We start from the raw sequence: 18,652 nt of genomic DNA on the forward strand, positions 1-18,652 counted from the left end.
AACTTAAGCCGAATCCTATTTTCCATTTCTTTAGGAACACCTAAGAGTTTGTACGATGCGTTACGTTTGTCTATTTTCTTCATAATTGTCATTCATCTCTCTCCCGCTTTCCTGAACAATAGACTAGTTTGGATAAAATGCTCGATTTAAGTGAGGTGTAATGCCTCGCTTTCCATTAACGATGCTAAATAATGTTCCAAACTGTGTGCGGCAGGACAGTTAAACCCACAGGACTAATAATAATAAAATTGTAATCATTTAAAAGTTTGAGCATAGGGGAGTGTGAACGGAAAACATTTTTTAACTTCATCCAGTTCAAATTCTGTCCAAAACTTGGAAAATAATAGCATATTAGCACAATATAACCTTAAGTCTTTAAGGATTTTGTCTGAAAGGTTATTAGCCCGCCCATTTCCAGGTGCCGTTTCTGATTTGAGCACTAGGGGGAGACAAAGGTCAACCAACGCTAGGACACAGCTCCTCACTCTTTTGCACAATCATGCTTCTGAAAAAATGTTGTTTGGCGCTTTGTGATGACTCTCTCACTACTAACCAACTATAAAATATATAATTAACACAACAACTGATCTCAAACTAACCAGGATTTGCTGCTGGTTTAAATCAATGACATGAGCACTAACCTTGAGCAGGGCCAGGGCCACGTTGAAGATGATGTTCAGTCCCTGGAAGAGACAGAAGAATAATATGTGATAACAGAAACATTAATCTCTGAAAACCTGTAATTGTTAGTTTGCCACAGTGCAGCAAGGAAATGAGAATGAATATAAGATGTCTGCGAGTCCAGATTTCCTCATGTTAAGATGAAGTTTTCTTATTTTCTAAACTGGATTCTACTTTTACTTTTGGTGCCAAAACTTTCCAAACACCACCTTTGCTTTTGCCGTGTGCCTTCATGGCAGGGGGATGCAGTGTATACATGTTCTGATTGAAGAAAAAAATAAATAAATGAATGGACTTATTTGATTACAATTGCTGAAATAAATGTAATAATAATTAAAGTAAGGGTTGAGATTGGAAAAATACAGAGTTCTAAAAGAGGAGCTACAGAAAAAAATAACATCAGACACAAAACAGAGCAGAATCAGTGAACATTTAAAATATCTGCAGTAGACTCAAAGACAATGCAAAGAGAAAGAAATATGAAAGAAGAATAACGTCCTTCGAAAACAAGCAAAATCATAGCATCAATTCATTCCACGTTTGTAACATCTTAAAAAAAGTTCAACTTATTGAGCCTCGAGAATTTTAAAAATTTTGAATTTGCTTATTTGATGTACAAGGTGTTGCATGGACTTGCTGAACCTCCCACGTCAGACTTAAAAAAAAAAAAAAAAAGGGGCTCTAAGCCGTCTCAGGACCAGGGCCTCCTCGAGAGGGGACTGGGAGGTCCCACACAGAAAAACAGCCTTTGGACAAAATGCTCTTTCTGTAAAGGCAAGTAAGATCTGGAACAGTCTTCCACTCTCCATAAGGGAGTGTCCCACATTACAAACCTTCAAAAGCAAACCAGTCTTGTACCCATTGACTTTTATTTTCTTAATAACGTACTGTCTTGTGATGTGCTCTTATTGTGATCTATAGTCCTGTCCTGTGTCGTATCATGTTTTTGTATTGCCTGCCTAGGGACTACGGATGCAAATTAGCATTGTTGCTATAATCTGTCATATTTATGTCGATTGCTGTCTGAATAGATGTTGAGTAATGTGCACTGTCCCTATCAAATAAATAAATAAGTAAATAAAGAGAGGATATTTTAAAAGAGAAGTAGATATTGCCCCGGAAAATATTTGTAGTTTAACAGGTGTTCACAATTATCTAACATGAATATATCATTATTTATTAACCATACTACCTCTGGAATATAAATAAAATTATAGTTAAATACATAAACCTTGTAACTCGTGCTAACACTTACCCTGTCTGCACTTTATCCACTTTATTCATACAGCCACGTTTAGATCCTCCATGGACGGTTTGGAAAGTTTAAAACATTTACAGAATAGTTTTTCTATATATTGTGAATTGTTCTAAGTGTCTTGTTTTTGCAAGTTACACTGCTCACAAATAAAGTTTTCTGAATCTGAACAGTGATGTTAAAATAGTTCACACATATCTAAGTTTAGTACTGTCAATCATCTGAGGCACGTGTTAAGTTCATCGGTACTGAAAACAAATGTAAAGGTCTTGCAGATGCAAATACATAAACCAAACATGCCACTTTTCAGTTATTTTATGCAACATGTGCTGATATGAATCTAACGTCATTGTCTAATATTCACCGATGCATATGTGCATGGACACTCAGACAACTCGTCTTCCCTTGCTCCTGTATTTATACCGTGTTTGTAATTTTTGACACAGACGAGACCAGAAAGAAAATGCATTGCTGATGCCAGCCCTGCATGGGAACACCCGTCTCCGTGGTCTCCGTGACAACCAGTTCACATGGCAACACAGTGCTAAAAATATCTGGACAGCTCTAAAAATAACTGGAGATAGAAGGAGAAGGGAAAAAAAAAAAAGGTGGGGAGCTCTGCCTCCACACACCTATCTTTGCAGGCCTCAAGATGGTGCCACAGTGCCGAGGTATGATCAAAGGTGAGAGAGGGAAAGATAATCTCAAAGTCTGAGGTAGACTGATTCATGGGGAGAAGAGAGGGAAACATGCAGAGAGGAGATACAGTATGATAGAGTTTACACTGGGGAGGTGAAGGTGACACCTCATATTAAGGTGCAAGTAAAAGTGTAAGGAATCCAGCAAAGGAGCTCTTTCTCGGAACTAATGTAGATATATTTATATATAATTTGCATATACTGGTAACGACAGTATAAATAACTCCTCTCATTCAAAATGGAAGCCATGTGACCTAACAACTCCACATGCAACCTGAAATCCTGCCCCGCCTGGTCAAAGCCTGGGACTCCCCACCTATCAGAGGAAATTCTTACGTTTATATAAGTGCAAACGAAAAACAGGACAGGAAAAGAGAGAAGCAATGATCAAAGTAAACTTTAAAAGAGAATTTATCGAGGAACAACAGCACGAGCTGAGCATGAAGAGAGCGATTAATAAAAGGGATGAGACCGAGGCTGACAAGGACGAGGAACAATGACAAAATAGAGATAAAGGAGAAAAAAAACAGGAAACAAGAAAGGGGTGGTCAGAGTAAATAAAAAATAAAAATAAATACAAGACCAAGCAACCTGGCCAAGAGAGTGAGCAATGACATGTCGCTGTAAAAAGAGAAAGAAGAGAAATAAAATAAACTACAGCGCAACTAATGTGTGAAAACGAAGGAGAAATGGATGGTAGAAGAACAAGAGGCAGTTAAGGAAACAGCAGATGGAGGGCGAGAAAGAAGGAAACGATGATTGAGAAGCCATAAAGGAGGGTGAAACGATGATGGAGAGTGTCAAGAAGAAAATGGCAGACAAACGAGCTTGCAAGACGCGGGAATTGCGATTTAACAGGCAGATTCTCATCATGCGGCTCATTGGGCGAGAAAGACCAGGAAAACTTTTAATTGTTCTGCCTCGGGGCCAACAGGACGGCTGAGAGGGGGAGGGAGGGAGGGAGGGAGGGAGGAATAATGGAAGAGAAAGGAAGAGAAGGAAACACACACACAGGACGAGTGACTTTGGTGTTTTTATGCAATGAATGTTATTAGAATAAGCCAAAGACTTAAAGGCATTAAATTACAACACACTTGTGCTTTAAGATCAGAGGATTATTCTATTTTGCTAAATCACCTGTAAAAAACAATATCAGAATAACCTCTCTTGATTTGTTAAGATTATTCTGATGGAACTCAAGCTGTTGTTATGAAAATCAGATAAGATGTCCCTCAAGGCTCTGTCCTTAGCCCCTTGTAACTTTGAGTTTATACATTCAATACTTTTATTTTTTCCAGGGATGACACAGCTGCATGTTCCACCTCCAGACAGACGTTCCCAGTGCAGCCTTATTACATAGTTGGCTTCACTGGGTCTGTCTGGCAGCTAGACCGACCACCTGATCCGACCCACCAGCAGGTGGTGTTCAGCTGGAAGCTCTGCTTCACCTGAGCCCCCGAAATCATTTGTCTACAGATCAGACTTTGATCATTGTGTTTCCCATGCAAGACCCAGAGGAAGTGACTGATTGTGACTTTAATTGTGTCAGCCGCTTCCACTGAGGCAAACCATTCAAAGTAGTTAAAGCTGCAGCAAGAGTTTTGTCACAAACGTGAAGCTAAGCAGAGTCCTGCCTTAAAGCGGACTTTTTCTGTTGGACTTATCTAATAATCTTTGTTCCAGTGTTTAGTATTCACTGCCACATCTTACATCTTCCAAGTCTATACACTTGAACCCACAAAGACCCGTGGAAGAAAACTATAACAGACTGAAAATATGGGAGCTGTAGTTGTACTAATATTACAGATGCAGAAATACGATAAAACCACTGACACCACTAATAACTTACTGGGTCGATGAGGCTTTAGCGCTGTTTGCACAGGACTAGTTTTATCTTGAGCTATTTTGTTATGATTTTGCACAAATAAAATTAAACTGCACTGAATCACACACCAATGAAGCATAACATTATGACCACCTTCCTGATATGGTGTAGGTCTCCCTTGTGCCTCCAAAACAGTGGTGACTCATCAGAGAATGGACATGGACCTCCTGAGGGTGTCCTGTGGTGTCTGGTAACAGAATGTTGTTGGTGGGGGGCCTTTGAGGGGAGGGGCCTCTGTGGATTATCCCACAGATACTTGATCAGTTTGGTTTCGGATCTAGTGAATTTGGAGGCCAGGTCAACACCTTGTGCTGTTCTTCATGTTTTTTTTTGTTTTTTTTTAGTTGTTCCTAAAGTGTTTTTGTGCGTGTGCCTGTGTCAGGCTGCATCCTGCTGCTATGTCATTGCTATGGGGTGGAGGTGCCTGGTCTGGTCTGGGTGGGTGCTACATGTCTAAGTAACATCCACATGAATGAATGCCAGGTCCAGAAGTTTCCCAGCAGAACATTGTCAGTGGTCATAATGTTATGCCTGATCGGTGTATAAGCCCCTCCGTGTTAGTCCAGGACAGATTTTGTAAGAGGAAAACAAGAGAGAAGCTCTGAGGTCAGAAGGACATGTTTCAAAAGCGCACAGATCTGTGATCTGTATTGGGTCAAGAGGTCCTAACGACATTAAGCCACTGATAACATCAACCCTAAGTGTCCTGAGCTGAATGCAGATGTATCAGTGTCTGTGTGTTACAGTTAAAGTGCTCTTTACGTGGTACCACCGCTGGTCAGTAAATTTCTCTCTTCACTTTTTCACATCTCCTTCCCCGGTGCATAGTTTCCATGGTTTCCATCCTCCTAACACACTAATTCCTCATAACCTTCTTCTCTGTCTCCTTTATACTAATTTCATATTTCCAGATGGTTGAACTCCCTTAACTGGACCCTACACAATCTGGACTAAATCCCACTCCCTGTACTGTCAGTACAATACAATGGACTAGACTTTACCTCACAGAGCAGCAGGTCAGTGATGTGGAAAACCATGCAGAGGGGGAACTTGGCAGTGAAGAGGGTGAGGAACCACTGGGAGGCATACATGTGTGCCTCCAGGTTCAGGTCCTGGAAGTGGGACCACAGGTCTGGAAGCTGCTCCTGTAGGAGGAGAAAGAGGAAGAGAATAAGAAGAAGGAGAAGGAGAAGGAACTTATGAGACAAAACAGCACTTGTCATTTCAATCTTAAATTATTCCATCTTTATTTGTGCTTTATTAAATCACGCTGTCTCACTGAGAGGATAATCTCTTTCTAGAGAGACTGAAGAATAAAAATATAAAGTTAAAAAAACAAAACATGACACAATTTAATGGCCTCACATCCCTACGCTGTAGGATAGCAAACACATAAACATGAAACTAAACATCCGGTTTCTAACTAGGAGCTACTCTTACTCCACAGAGGGGCTTTGCAGGTGGCGTGTTTCATGTAACGTGTGTAATGCTATATTATCATATTTACTTTAATAAACACTTGAATATCTAACGAAGTATTCGCTCTAGTCTCCTTTGTTCTTTTTTATTCTTCCGTTTTGACACACGGAGGAGTAAAGAATGGTGGAGTTTGTCTTAGCATCCATGCATGTACAGTGAATAAAGGATCCAGCTAGATCCAGAGCAAACCAGTATGCCTGTATGCCAATGATTAGCCCTCAATGCTAACATCCTTACTTGGAGGACATATGGTCAATGGAAACAAAGTTGAGTCGCACGCTAACAGGCGTCTGCTAACAGGCGACTTCTAACAGGGCTAGGATGGAAGTCAAGAGTGTGGATTTAGGCTTTGATACCAGCAATCATCAGAATCAGAAGAGACAAAACCTACAGAGACTGCAGGGTTCACACACACACACAGAGACTTGGAAGTCATTCTTATTATATTCAATTATATTTTGCCACCAGAAAAAAAAAAAAGGAGTCAACAAGGCAACATGTCAGAACTCACAGCTGATGCAATCCCTTGCAACACGCTCGACAATATGAATATGATTACACTGTCCTCACTTTTATGGAGAAGGCAAATACACCGGGAGGCCATTTTCACTGCCTGCTAGTTTTTTTTTGTTTTTGTTTTTTTTGCATTTAATCAGTAATCACGTTAAACTCCTCAAGGGACGTCTGTTTTCAAGAAAGCAAAAATACTGGAAAATCAAATCTTGTGCAAATTAAAGGTCTTCAGGACGACTCCATACAACGACCACAGCTGGATGTATGGAGGGAATTTCATGGTGTTTAAATTTATGGAGTAGACAAAGTAACTGGATAATGAGCAGTGATTTTAGTGGACCCCCCCGCCCCCCCCGAGGCTGAATCATTTACATTTCTGCCACTAAGTGGTGAGATTAATCTTTTCTTCTGCTATAGCCAGAGGAGTCTATGATTGAACAAACTGGGAGCAACTTGTAGCTAAATCCTTTCAGAGCTGTAAGACTGTGATTCAGCTGTTTCTGTTCATTTTCCCACAAATCATTAGTGACTCTGTGGCTTTGAAGGACACGAGTCTCTTCTGGTTAACGCGTAAGCAAACTGGGATGATATCTAGTAATTTGATCAAGAATTGAACAAGCGCACACACACCTGCAGTCTGTAAGGGCACAAAACATACAATCACAGGGCATAAAATACTTTACGCCACTAAAGGCATGAGAAAGCCAGAGATATTTTTGATATGGATATTGAGAAAACATTCCTAATCTGCACCTTTTAGGCTTTTTAGAAATAAAATTGGATGAGTTCAGTTACTGTGCTGTGGATTCTTCTCAATGACAAATGACAAGAGAAATCCTAAAGCTGGTGTCCCTTAAGGTAAACCTGTGCGATCCAGTTTATTCTTCTACTCAGGTTCAAACCCTCAATATGTTATTTTCAATTACACCGATCAGGCATAACATTATGACCACCTTCCTAATATTGTATAGGTCTCCCTTGTGCCTCCAAAACAGTTGTGACTCATCAGAGAATGGACATGGGCCTTCTGAGGGTGTTCTATGGTGTCTGGCAACAGTTGTTAGTGGGGGGGCCTTTGAGGGGAGGGTCCTCTGTGGATCATCCCACAGATCCTTGATCAGTTTGGGTTCTAGTGAATTTGGAGGCCAGGTCAACACCTTGTGCTGTTCTTCATGTTTTGTTTTAGTTGTTCCTAAAGTGTTTTTGTGTGTGTGTGCCTGTGTCAGGCTGCATCCTGCTGGGGATGGCTGCTGCCATCAAGAAGTGTCATTGCTATGGGGTGGGGGTGCCCGGTCTGGTCTAGGTGGGTGCTACATGTCTAAGTAACATCCACATGAATGAATGCCAGGTCCAAAAGTTTCCCAGCAGAACACTGAATTGTCACAAGATGGTCAATGTTATTCACTTCTCTTATCAGGTGTTTTAATGTTGTGGCTGATCGGTGTAAATTGCAACATGCTCTGTTTTAATTTTTTTGTTAAATTTTATAAAATGCTGCATCACCAACCTGCATCAGCCTCTCCAGCTGGTAGAACTTGCAGTGAAGATCTTCAAAGTTGTTCTTGTACAGGGCTCTGAGGCCGTACTCGTACATGATTTTCACCAGCACACAGAAGGCCTGCTCCTCGGGCATCTGAAACCAAACGGAAAAAACCTTAAACAAAAACTTTCTTTTCTCAAACCTTTATCAGACAGATGTGTTTTTTGTTCACGGTTAGGACCTTCACATGCTGACTGTTCATCATTCGGCCTTCGAAGAAGAAACAAACCTTATTTTTTTTATTCACATTTCAGCTACAGTAAGACACAAACTTTTATTATTATTTTAGTAAAAACGCATTTAAACATTTTTAAACAAGTTTCATTTTCTGACATCCTTCCACTGGCTTTGAATAAACACTTGAAGATGCAGGGAGAATGTGTGAAGGACATGAAGGGACAAACTTTAAGGCATTTGCATGTACAATGCTTTTATGTGTGAGTGTTGCTCTGTGTGTTTCAGTGTGTGTGTGCTGTTAGGATGGATGAAGATAAGAGGTATGAGAGGAAGCTTAACGCTGCGTCTGTGCGTGTCTGTGCGTGCACACGGTTTATTTTTCCTCACAAACACACACACACACACACACACACACAGACGGCGAGGTGATATTTAATCAGAGTGACAGTATGTGTTTGGGGCTGAATGGGCTCCTGCAGGTAAACCTGAACCCCTATTAATATTCCTGACATCTCCTCTATAACCTCTCCCTCCTTCCTCTTCCTCCTCTATAACACGTCTGCCTCCTCCTCCTGTGTAACCTCTCTTTCTTTTACTGCTGCCGTCCCCTTTATTTCTCCTTCTTCCCTTTCGGCGTTCCTCCTCTTGTCCTCCTATGCACTCCTTCTCCCCCTTCATGTCTCCCAAGTGAAAACCCACGGCTCTTTTCTGCGACTTTTACCCCACCTCCTCCTGACCTCTCCCCTCCCCTCCTCTTCCTCGCAGTCTCAGCCCTCTTTAACCTCTGCTGCCCTTGTCATTTGGACTTCAACCAAACTTCCACCACTCCCTCTCCTCCACTTGGGACTCCCGCCTCCATGTGTCAACTCCTCCGTCTCTCCTCCATCTGTCTTTTAGTAATTCCCTCAAAATAATATTTTACTGCAGCGACACGCTAGGCAAACAAGAAACATCAAACACGGAACAGAGGAGAGCTGGCAGTACATAAATATGTATGTGAGAGGGGAGAACATACTGAAGCTACGTCTGCCGGTGACCTTGAAGTGACTGACTCTCTCGCTCCCTCTATTCAATCACATGATTTTATTATGATTGCTTTCATTTGAGCAGTCAGCAACTTTCTTTTCAGCCAGACACATTCTTTCCGTGCGCCTGCTTCTCTTAGCCTCCGTTCACTCTGTTTTATTGCTTTGGTTCAGGCTTTATTGCACCTTGTACAAGTGTACAGACTACAGGTTTGTGTAGCTGCAGCAGCACGATGCTGGCAACGTTGCCCTCAAAGTCTGCAAGGTAAGTATCAAGGTAACATTTGAGCAGCGTCAGAGAACTTTCATTTTTAAGCAATGGCTTTCATTATGACCACCTTCCTAATATTGTGTAGGTCTCCCTTGTGCCTCCAAAACAGTTGTGACTCATCAGAGAATGGACATGGGTCTTCTGAGGGTGTCCTGTGGTGTCTGGTAACAGAATGCTGTTAGTGGGCGGGGGGGCTTTGCGTCCTATGTGTTGAGGGGAGGGGCCTCTGTGGATCATCCCACAGATACTTGATCAGTGCGGGATCTAGTGAATTTGGAGGCCAGGCCTTCATGTTTTTTTGAGTTGTTCCTAAACCGTGTCAGGCTGCATCCTGCTGGGGATGGCTGCTGCCATCAAGGAGTGTCATTGCTATGGGGTGGGGGTGCCTAGTCTGGTCTAGGTGGGTGCTACATGTCTAAGTAACAGCCAGACGAATGAATGCCAGGTCCAAAAGTTTCCCAGCAGAACATTGAAATGTCACAAGATTCAGATATTACTCGATGGTCTGGTTCTGACGCTCGCATGCCCTCTGTAGGCGCTTTCAGAAGCGGATAGGGGTCAACGTGGACGCTCTGACCGGTCTGCAGCAGCACAGCCTCATATGCAGCAAGCAGCAGTGCTCTGACATACCGTATCTCTGTATGATCTTTCTGCAATCTGTGACGCAGTAATTATTCAGGGTGGACGGACCATCCTTCTCTCCATATGCTGCTTCAGTGGTTGTTCTTCCCTGGACCATACTGGGAATACCCCATAGTTTGCTCTGACCCAGTCGTCTTGCCTTCACAATTTGGCCCCTGTCAAAGTCACTCAAATCCTTCCGCCTGGCCATTTTTCCTGCTTCCAACACATCAAGTTCAGAACTGACAGTTCCCTTGATGACTAATACATCCAACCCCGTGACAGGTGCCATTGTAACGAGATAATCAGTGTCATTCACTTCACCTGTCAGTGTCAGTTTAAATGTTGTGACTCATCGGTGTGTAATTGTATGCACGCCAATGGAAAATTGTCAGAATAACAAAACGTGTCAAAAACCACCCTCCTAATAACAATTACCGAGTCTGTGCTTTGTGTTGTATCAGATTCCATCGTTTTAAAATGCCGTAGCAGTTTGCATAGGTCGGCTTAGTTAAACGCTGGATGGACGGATGAAAGGTTAACTCACGTGCAGCAGGAGGACGGCAGCGAGGAATGACTGACCCTGACAGTAACCAATTTCCTCATCATAGACGGAGTAGGCCTGCAAGAGAGAAAGAAAACAAGACAAAGGAAACATTTAGTTTGATTATTTGATCAGGTACAAACCCACCGATATCAGTGAAGGTGTTTATAATATATAAACGTTCATGTCAACACCATATATTCACATCACTTAAACATTACAGCAGTGAGTAGCTATGTGACATTATCAGACACAAGAAACCTAATTAATTTAGATGAAGCATCAAAAAGATCATGATTGTGAAAGATTATGTTTTTTATTATTACTCCAGATGTTCTACTGTCTTGTTAACCACCTGGTGCCTGCATTACCCAGAATGCAACTCTACCACTGACGGTTCAATCAGAGATTTATGATAGTAGCAGCTAATATGAGGCCTTGAGCCGCTGGTTTCAAGCAGAAATGCAGAGTGGACTGCAAAAGTTTAATAAACTCTCACTTTTTAACTAAAAAACTCCAAATATCCATGTCTGCTTTTGTAAAACAAACTCTTCATGACATATGGCTAGGGGATTGAAACTGACACAGATCGAGCATAACATTATGACCACTGACACGCGAAGTAAATAACGCCGACCATCTTGTGACAATTCAATGTGCTGCTGGGAAACTTCTGGACCTGGCATTCATTAGTCTGGATGTTACTTAGACATGTAGCACCCACCTAGACCAGACCAGGCACCTCCACCCCATAGAAATGACACTCCTTGATGGCAGCAGCCATCCCTAGCAAGATGCAGCTTGACACAGATGCGCACACACACAAAAAAAACACAAAGTGATCCCAAAGTGATCAAGTATCTGTTTGATGATCCACATCTCGGTTGGACTATTGCAACTCCCTTCTCTTTGGTCTTCCCCACAAGTACATCCATAAACTCCAATTGGTTCAGAATTCTGCTGCCCGCATCATCACCAGGATCCCATCCATCAATCACATCACACCTGTTCTGCAACAGCTTCACTGGCTTCCGGTCAAATTTAGTGTGGACTTCAAGATTCTGCTCCACACCTTCAAGGCCATTCATAACCTCTCTCCCCCATACATATCTGACCTTCTCCACATCAACACTCCTTCCCGGACACTCAGATCTGCCTCATCTATCAGCCTCATTGTGCCTCCTGCCCGTCTGACCACCATGGGGGCCAGAGCCTTCAGCCGCTCTGCCCCCGGTCTCTGGAATTCTCTCCCACCAAGCATCAGGAACATTGACACACTCTCCACCTTCAAATCACATCTGAAAACCCACCTTTTTAAACAGGCGTACTCCCTTTAACATTCTTTTAGTGATTTAGTATTTTATTATTTTATCTGTTGTTGTTATTGTTTGTTGCTGTAAGGTGTCCTTGAGTGCCATGAAAGGCGCCCCAAATAAAATGTATTATTATTATTATTATTATTAGAGGCCCCTCCCCTCAAAGCCCCCCCACTAACAACATTCTGTTGCCAGACACCACAGGACACCCTCAGAAGGCCCATGTCCATTCTCTGATGAGTCACAACTGTTTTGGAGGCACAAGGGAGACCTATACAATATTAGGAAGGTGGTCATAATGTTAGGTCTGATCAGTGATGATCGGCCTGATGCTTGAGCATTATCAAGACGAATAAAACAATCAAACTAAGTACATTTGGCTGAAAGTTCAGGTGAACTTTAAAATGATGAATGTTAAAGTCTCACAATCAAAACAAATTCGCTGCAGAGACAACCCAAAATAACACAAGTGACCCACCAACCCAACTTTTTGTGTTGCTCAGAAACATCTTTTTTGTTTTTTCTGCCTTTACACTTTCACATATTTACCCAGCGGGTAGGTTTCTGAATGCTTTTCTTCCATTCATCGTCTTACACAGTTGCACGGAGGCTACACAGTTCACCAGTTAATGAACAACTCCACCGCAGCAGCTCAGTGAATTAGTGCCACCAGTGAGGGGGAGGTCAACGCCAGCCGTTGGTTCAATACTCAGTTTAACGGCTACATAAAGCATCGTCAATAAAGCTGTAGTAACTCTCAGTCTAATATAGGTTATGGTAGTACAAGCAGTCATGCGCTTTGCATTAGATGTCCTGAAAGCGTGTTTCTTGTGGCTACATGTTGTTCTCAGGACATTCTCATTTTTTAGCAAACATCTTTGAATCAGCAACAAGTCACGTCTGCAGCATTTGATCTTAACAGCTTAGTGTCTCGCTGATCTTCCAGTTACTTTTATCGCCGCAATGTAAATGCTGTCAGAACACGAACGAGCACAGAAGACATTTCCTAAGAGACGGTGTCTTTGGAGCGCCAACATTTTCCCTCGTTTCCCAGAGGAATTCGCCTGAAGACTCGGTGTCTTTGGTTTTGTCTTTGTCAGAGTCAGCCTCGCTCGCTGTGAGACTTCAATTCTCTAAATGCTGAGCTGAGCCCCCGAATCTAATGACAACAACAAAATTCTACGGCAGCTTTAAGAAACATTATTTAAAATCTACAAAACTGTGCTTGACCTCTGCTTATATTGTTCTATGAAAGGCACAACGTAACCTGCTAAGCATCAAGTTCTTAGCGTAGCAGTACGGTGACAAGAGAGCTGGCTGTTCAGAGTACTAGGGCTGCAGTGTACTGCATGTGGTTGATCATTTTAAACCAAATCTACAACCTTAGGATACGATTATGTCTTAACTACTACAGTGATCTGCCACAATATTAAAACCACTGACAGGAGAAGTAAATAACATTGACCATCTTGTGACAATTCAATGTTCTGCTGGGAAACTTTTGGACCTGGCATTCATTCTTGTGGATGTTACTAAGACATGTAGCACCCACCTAGACCAGGCACCCCACCCCATAGCAATGACACTCCTTGATGGCAGCAGCCATCCCCAGCAGGATGCAAACGCTTTAGGAACAACTAAAAAAAAAAAAACATGAAGATCAGCACAAGGTGTTGACCTGGCCTCCAAATTCACTAGATCCCAAACTGATTAAGTATCTGTGGGATGATCCACAGATGCCCCTCCCCTCAAAGACCCCCCCACTAACAACATTGTGTTGCCAGACACCACAGGACACCCTCAGAAGGCCCATGTCCATTCTCTGATGACTCACAACTGCTTTGGAGGCACAAGGGAGACCTACACAATATTAGGAAGGTGGTCATAATGTTATGCCTGATCAGTGTACGTACAAAATGTTGTGCAAACTCGCCAGCAATCTAAAGTTTTAATATCCCCTCCACAGGAAACACTAGAGTGAAAAACCAGTCGTCACAGAAAGAGGGGAAGTCACGATATAATCTAAATATGGGTGTAACAGAATGACGAGTTCTTAACGTAAATAGGGAGAAATACTTCTGGTGAGACAAGCTCAAATTCAAGCTCCTTTCTCATCTCCGCACAGCTGGCCAATTAAACTGTGATGTGGGTGTGAAACCCCCTAATCTGACGTCAAGAAGATGTGTGGTGAGGGGTTTCTGAAGCTATTCAAATGACTGACAAGCACTTCTGAAGAACAACTCTGGCAGCTGCCAGTACTCACGTCCTCATGGCACCAATGGAACATGGAAATGTGCCTCACTGTGGAGGAGGAAGGCTGAATCCACCACCCATTTATTAATCTTAGACAGTACTGCATTCCCCAACACAAAACGTCTCGGTACTGCGGCAGTTAGAGACGAGGCACTCCTGGCCGACGTGAGAAACCTGCCTACTTCAGCCACCGAAGTGTGGATCTGGGAGGATAACCTTCAGGTGACCATTCAGGAGAGGCACTGTTTCATAACATCCCGTCGCTGACACACCCCACCAATCACGCTAATGATCAGACAGGTCTTTTCACAGTGGACACAAGGATCCGGGGACGTGAAAAAGTGTCCCTGTTTTGTTTTAATGAGTAGGACATGAAGATTAGATCACACACAGAGCAACGACTCTTCTATCTGCAAACATCCTTGAAAAGCACAGGAGCTAACACCTAATGTTTGAGAGCTGAGAACGGACTCCTGGACTAGGTAGATGCACTCCTGGCACAGAGTAAGAGACATATCTTTTTTTTTTTTTTTTTTTTCCTCCAGTCATCTCATCTAGAACCACTTGAAATGACTAAGCTGGTAACGCGTCAATATCTTCCTCACAGATATTTTGGCAGGACGCTCACTCTGATGGACACACTGACCGCAAACCGGGTTAAAAAGACCGTCTCCCCCCCGTTTTTCCACGCCTGAAAAATGAGCGTGGACGTCCGGAGCGCCGCCGCTAATTTGGGGTTTGATGTGCAGGTAATGGAGAAGTCTTGCGGAGCCGTCGGGAGTGTAATCTACAAGCTGACATGCTTGATGGAGTGTGGCATTCACACGTCCCCAACTCGGCTGGGAGAAGTGCATGCTGACAGATGGATGGGGGAGGTCCTGGTGGGTGAAATCTAAATTTGTTAGCCTGAGGAGATAATAGGCTCAGAGGGGTGGATTATTGCGGTGTATGCCTACTTTCTCATAACCTACAAGCAAACAGACTTTCTCTTATTCTTGTGTGCACCGTATACAACTTAGGAGAAGTCAAAGAGTACAAATGAAGTAGAAATCTTTGTGTTAAGACATAGAATATGGGTTCCAGAGGTCATATTAGCCTGCAACAGAGAGCCAGCGTAGACGTTACTTGGTGGTTACGTTTTAAGTGTATGGTTTATAAGAGGAGAATCTGCAAGGCTGGGCTGAACGTGGCATCACAACCTTGAGCAAAACAGAGCAAAACAACAAAAACCTGAACACCTCACTGCACGGACGTGCTGCACAGAATTTATTATGTAGAAACTGGCTGAAAAGCATATTTGTCACTTCAGTGTTATTGGACAAAACGGCCACGGTCAAGGAAAAGTCACTGGTTGGATGAGGAGTACTTATTTGCTCGGTGTAGGAATACCCTTTCTCTCTTTTGGACGGAGCTCAGAGGCAGCTTCAGAGTAGGCAGCAGGAAAAATATTCAGTCTAACAAACTGTGGCTGGCATTGTGCTTTCATGTATACAGAAATGTGATCGGGATACGAAGCAGTGCCCTGAATTATGCGTGCATGCATACAAAACATTAGCCTGGCTGATGAGGCATATTGTTTAAATCTGGTGAAGATATTTCCTTTAATCCATTTTTCTGAGACTATCAGGTTTTCAATCCCCACTCCTTCTGGTCCCGCTGTCCAACTGCACCATAGGAGCATCTCATAGTAGATGCTTGAGACTGTATATCTTAGTCAGAAGTGTGACTGAATAAATCAAATCACTGGGAAAAAAAACCCCACAAAGCTCAGGTGACGTTCCCAAGAGACTAAAGGTTAGAAAATAAAAGACTCCCGGCTTATTACTGAGTAGGTTATAAAGATGAATACAAACTTTGTCCTGGATCCTCTGTGCCTGTAACTCATCCACGCCTCAAGATCCAACCAACCTTATCAGCAGTAAATCTACATGGATTTGCATACAAATGAAGAATGGCTCGCCACTGACCTAGTTGGGTCCAGACTGGATGCTAAACCTTCCTGACAGGTTCTCCCACAGCACTGACCAGCCAGACTCTACTTCAGCAGCACCAGGAAAACACAACGAGCTATAGTTCCTCTTCGTAAATATGCTTGAACGCTCCTACAGTGTCCGTATTTACGTGTAGTTACGTTTACGTTTAGTGTATGCAATTCATACGTATTTATTTATGACTGAATTTTAGCATCCAATTTAAAATAAAATAAAAAGATACTATAATGATTTTACAGTTTCCTAAAACCAAATTTCCTTCTTCTGAATCTGAATATCCTCCGAACACAGGCGATAGCGTGACTAGCCACGTACAGGTGCGGCTGTATATGAATATATCATCAGGCGATGCAAAGTCATCTGTGCATAAAAGCTGCTTTTGGTTGAGTTCACGGCCGCAGTCAGGCTGAAAGGAGGACAGCGACAGAGATTAAGACGGGCTTTAATACATTTCAGTAACGCTGACCTTGGCTTTTGTTTGAATAAAATGCACTGTGTGTCTTCAGATAATTACCTCGGGATGTGAGTCCACGGGGGGACCCCTCCACTTACGGCACCTATTTTCCTCATTTTAATGGGAAGAAGACGCTGCTGCATGTCTTTTATTGTAACGGGATTGCGGCTGATCCACGAAAAAAAGTCGAGGCTGCTTCATACTGATAATGTGTAGAATGCTGCGTATTTCCACTGTTCGCTTATTGTTCTATCTTTAAGAGAATATATAGAGAGAGGCATGTAATACAAATAGCCAAAGGAGCATTCCTCTTCTAATATTATTTCAGTATTCATATAAAACTGTGCCGTTGTTGTGACCTAAATCACGATTTCTCCAATTCATTTGCCTAAAACCACCTCTGAAACCTGTAAACACAAACTAAAGCTGCATTTTAATGGAGCGCTGGATGAATTTGCTCACTGCAATGGACTAATGCAGACTAATTCATTACCTCAACAATCTACATCTCACAACCTCACTGTTAAATTTCAGTCTCAAGGACAGCTACTTGGAATTAATGTGACAACGGGACTAATCTTTGAATTACTGAGTCGTTAGAACGATGACTTTTACCTTCAAGACGTTCTAATATTTTTAAACTAGGCCTTAAGAGATTTACACTGATAAGCCAAAACATGGCCTCCAATGCCTAATTTCTGTTAGACCTCGATGTGGTGCACAAAACACGTCTGAACCATCGAGGCTTGACCTCCGCAAAGACTTCTGAAGATGCCCTGTGTCGTATATCTGCAACCAAGAACTTAGCAGCAGATCCGGTAAGTCCTCTAAATTAAACTTGTTCGATCATGTCGCCCCCACTGTCCTCAGACTACTGTCGCTTGGTCCTCACCACTGCTTGACCACCTGGACCAGGTATCAGCCTCTTTCTGCGCTTTAAACCAGCCAACATCTTGACTAGTGATCGTTTTTCATCTATTGTATCCCAGACCTTGATATTACATGCACATTATTCACTTCATCTGTGAGCGGTCACAATGATTTGGCTCGTTGGTGTACAGTAAAAGCAATTTAAAACTGCACTACACAAAAAGAAAATAAAGAAAAAACGAAAAAAAGAAATCATGCTGGATATCGATACTGATATGGACTGGGTAAAATGTTTGCAGCAACTCAGAATGGTACTCAGTCGTTTGTATGGCCGGACAACGTCTGGTGGGTGTGCTCCCAATGAAACGACGGATGGGCTCCAGATCTCTTGCCAGATCTGGAGCCCAGGTCATCACTGAGCTCCCGGACAGTCTGAGGTGCAACCTGGCAGCATTGGGCGGCCCAAAACATTATGTCCCAGAGGTGTTTTATTGGATTTAGGTCAGGGAGCGTGGGGGCCAGTCAATGGTATTGATTCCTTCATCCACCAGGAGCTGCCAGCATACTCTCGCCACATGAGGCCGGGCATTTAATTGTTGTCCACCAGAAGCAACTGCACCAGTGTAGGATCTGACAACGGGTCCAAGGATTTTATCCCGATACCTAATGGCAGTCAGGGTGCCGTTGTCCAGCCTGTAAAGCTCTGTGGGTCCCTCCATGGATATGCCTCCCCAGACCAGCACAGACTCACCACCACCCACTTCCTTTTAATTTTTTTTTTAAGCAGTGTACATGGCCTACTTCTTGCCTTAAATTTGATATTCAGAACCCACCTACATAACAACCGGACTGGGAGAAAAGATTGTCCACTGAGTGGTGCGTATGTCCGGCGGGTCACGTGTAGGAAGGGTTTATGCCGATGTCTCAGTAAATCATATATTGTGGAGCCAACTTAAAATGCCAAGCACATTCCCAATGAGCCGTGCCAGACCACAAAGAGGGGGGGGGGGAAATAAAACGAATGGCTGGCTTCGCAGAGATAGGCACGGCTTATCACACGTTTGAGAATTAGCTTATCG

The 18,652-nt window shown here is 42.9% G+C and overlaps 1 protein-coding gene across 2 annotated transcripts in view; it reads right to left on the bottom strand.

Annotated features, from left to right (window-relative positions):
- The window catches only part of rabgap1l (RAB GTPase activating protein 1-like), a 124,559-nt gene that overhangs the window by 28,142 nt on the left and 77,765 nt on the right, over positions 1-18,652 (bottom strand). For both annotated transcript variants that reach the window (XM_084548759.1, XM_084548758.1), the window contains exons 15-18: positions 10,693-10,767; positions 8,019-8,144; positions 5,521-5,664; positions 642-683 (exon numbers count right to left, since the gene is read on the bottom strand). In XM_084548759.1, coding sequence (XP_084404885.1) covers positions 642-683; positions 5,521-5,664; positions 8,019-8,144; positions 10,693-10,767 — 387 coding nt within the window. The remainder of the gene's footprint in view (positions 1-641; positions 684-5,520; positions 5,665-8,018; positions 8,145-10,692; positions 10,768-18,652) is intronic.

This window comes from Chelon labrosus (genome assembly GCF_963514085.1).
Source record: "Chelon labrosus genome assembly, chromosome: 7".
Lineage (NCBI taxonomy): Eukaryota > Metazoa > Chordata > Actinopteri > Mugiliformes > Mugilidae > Chelon > Chelon labrosus.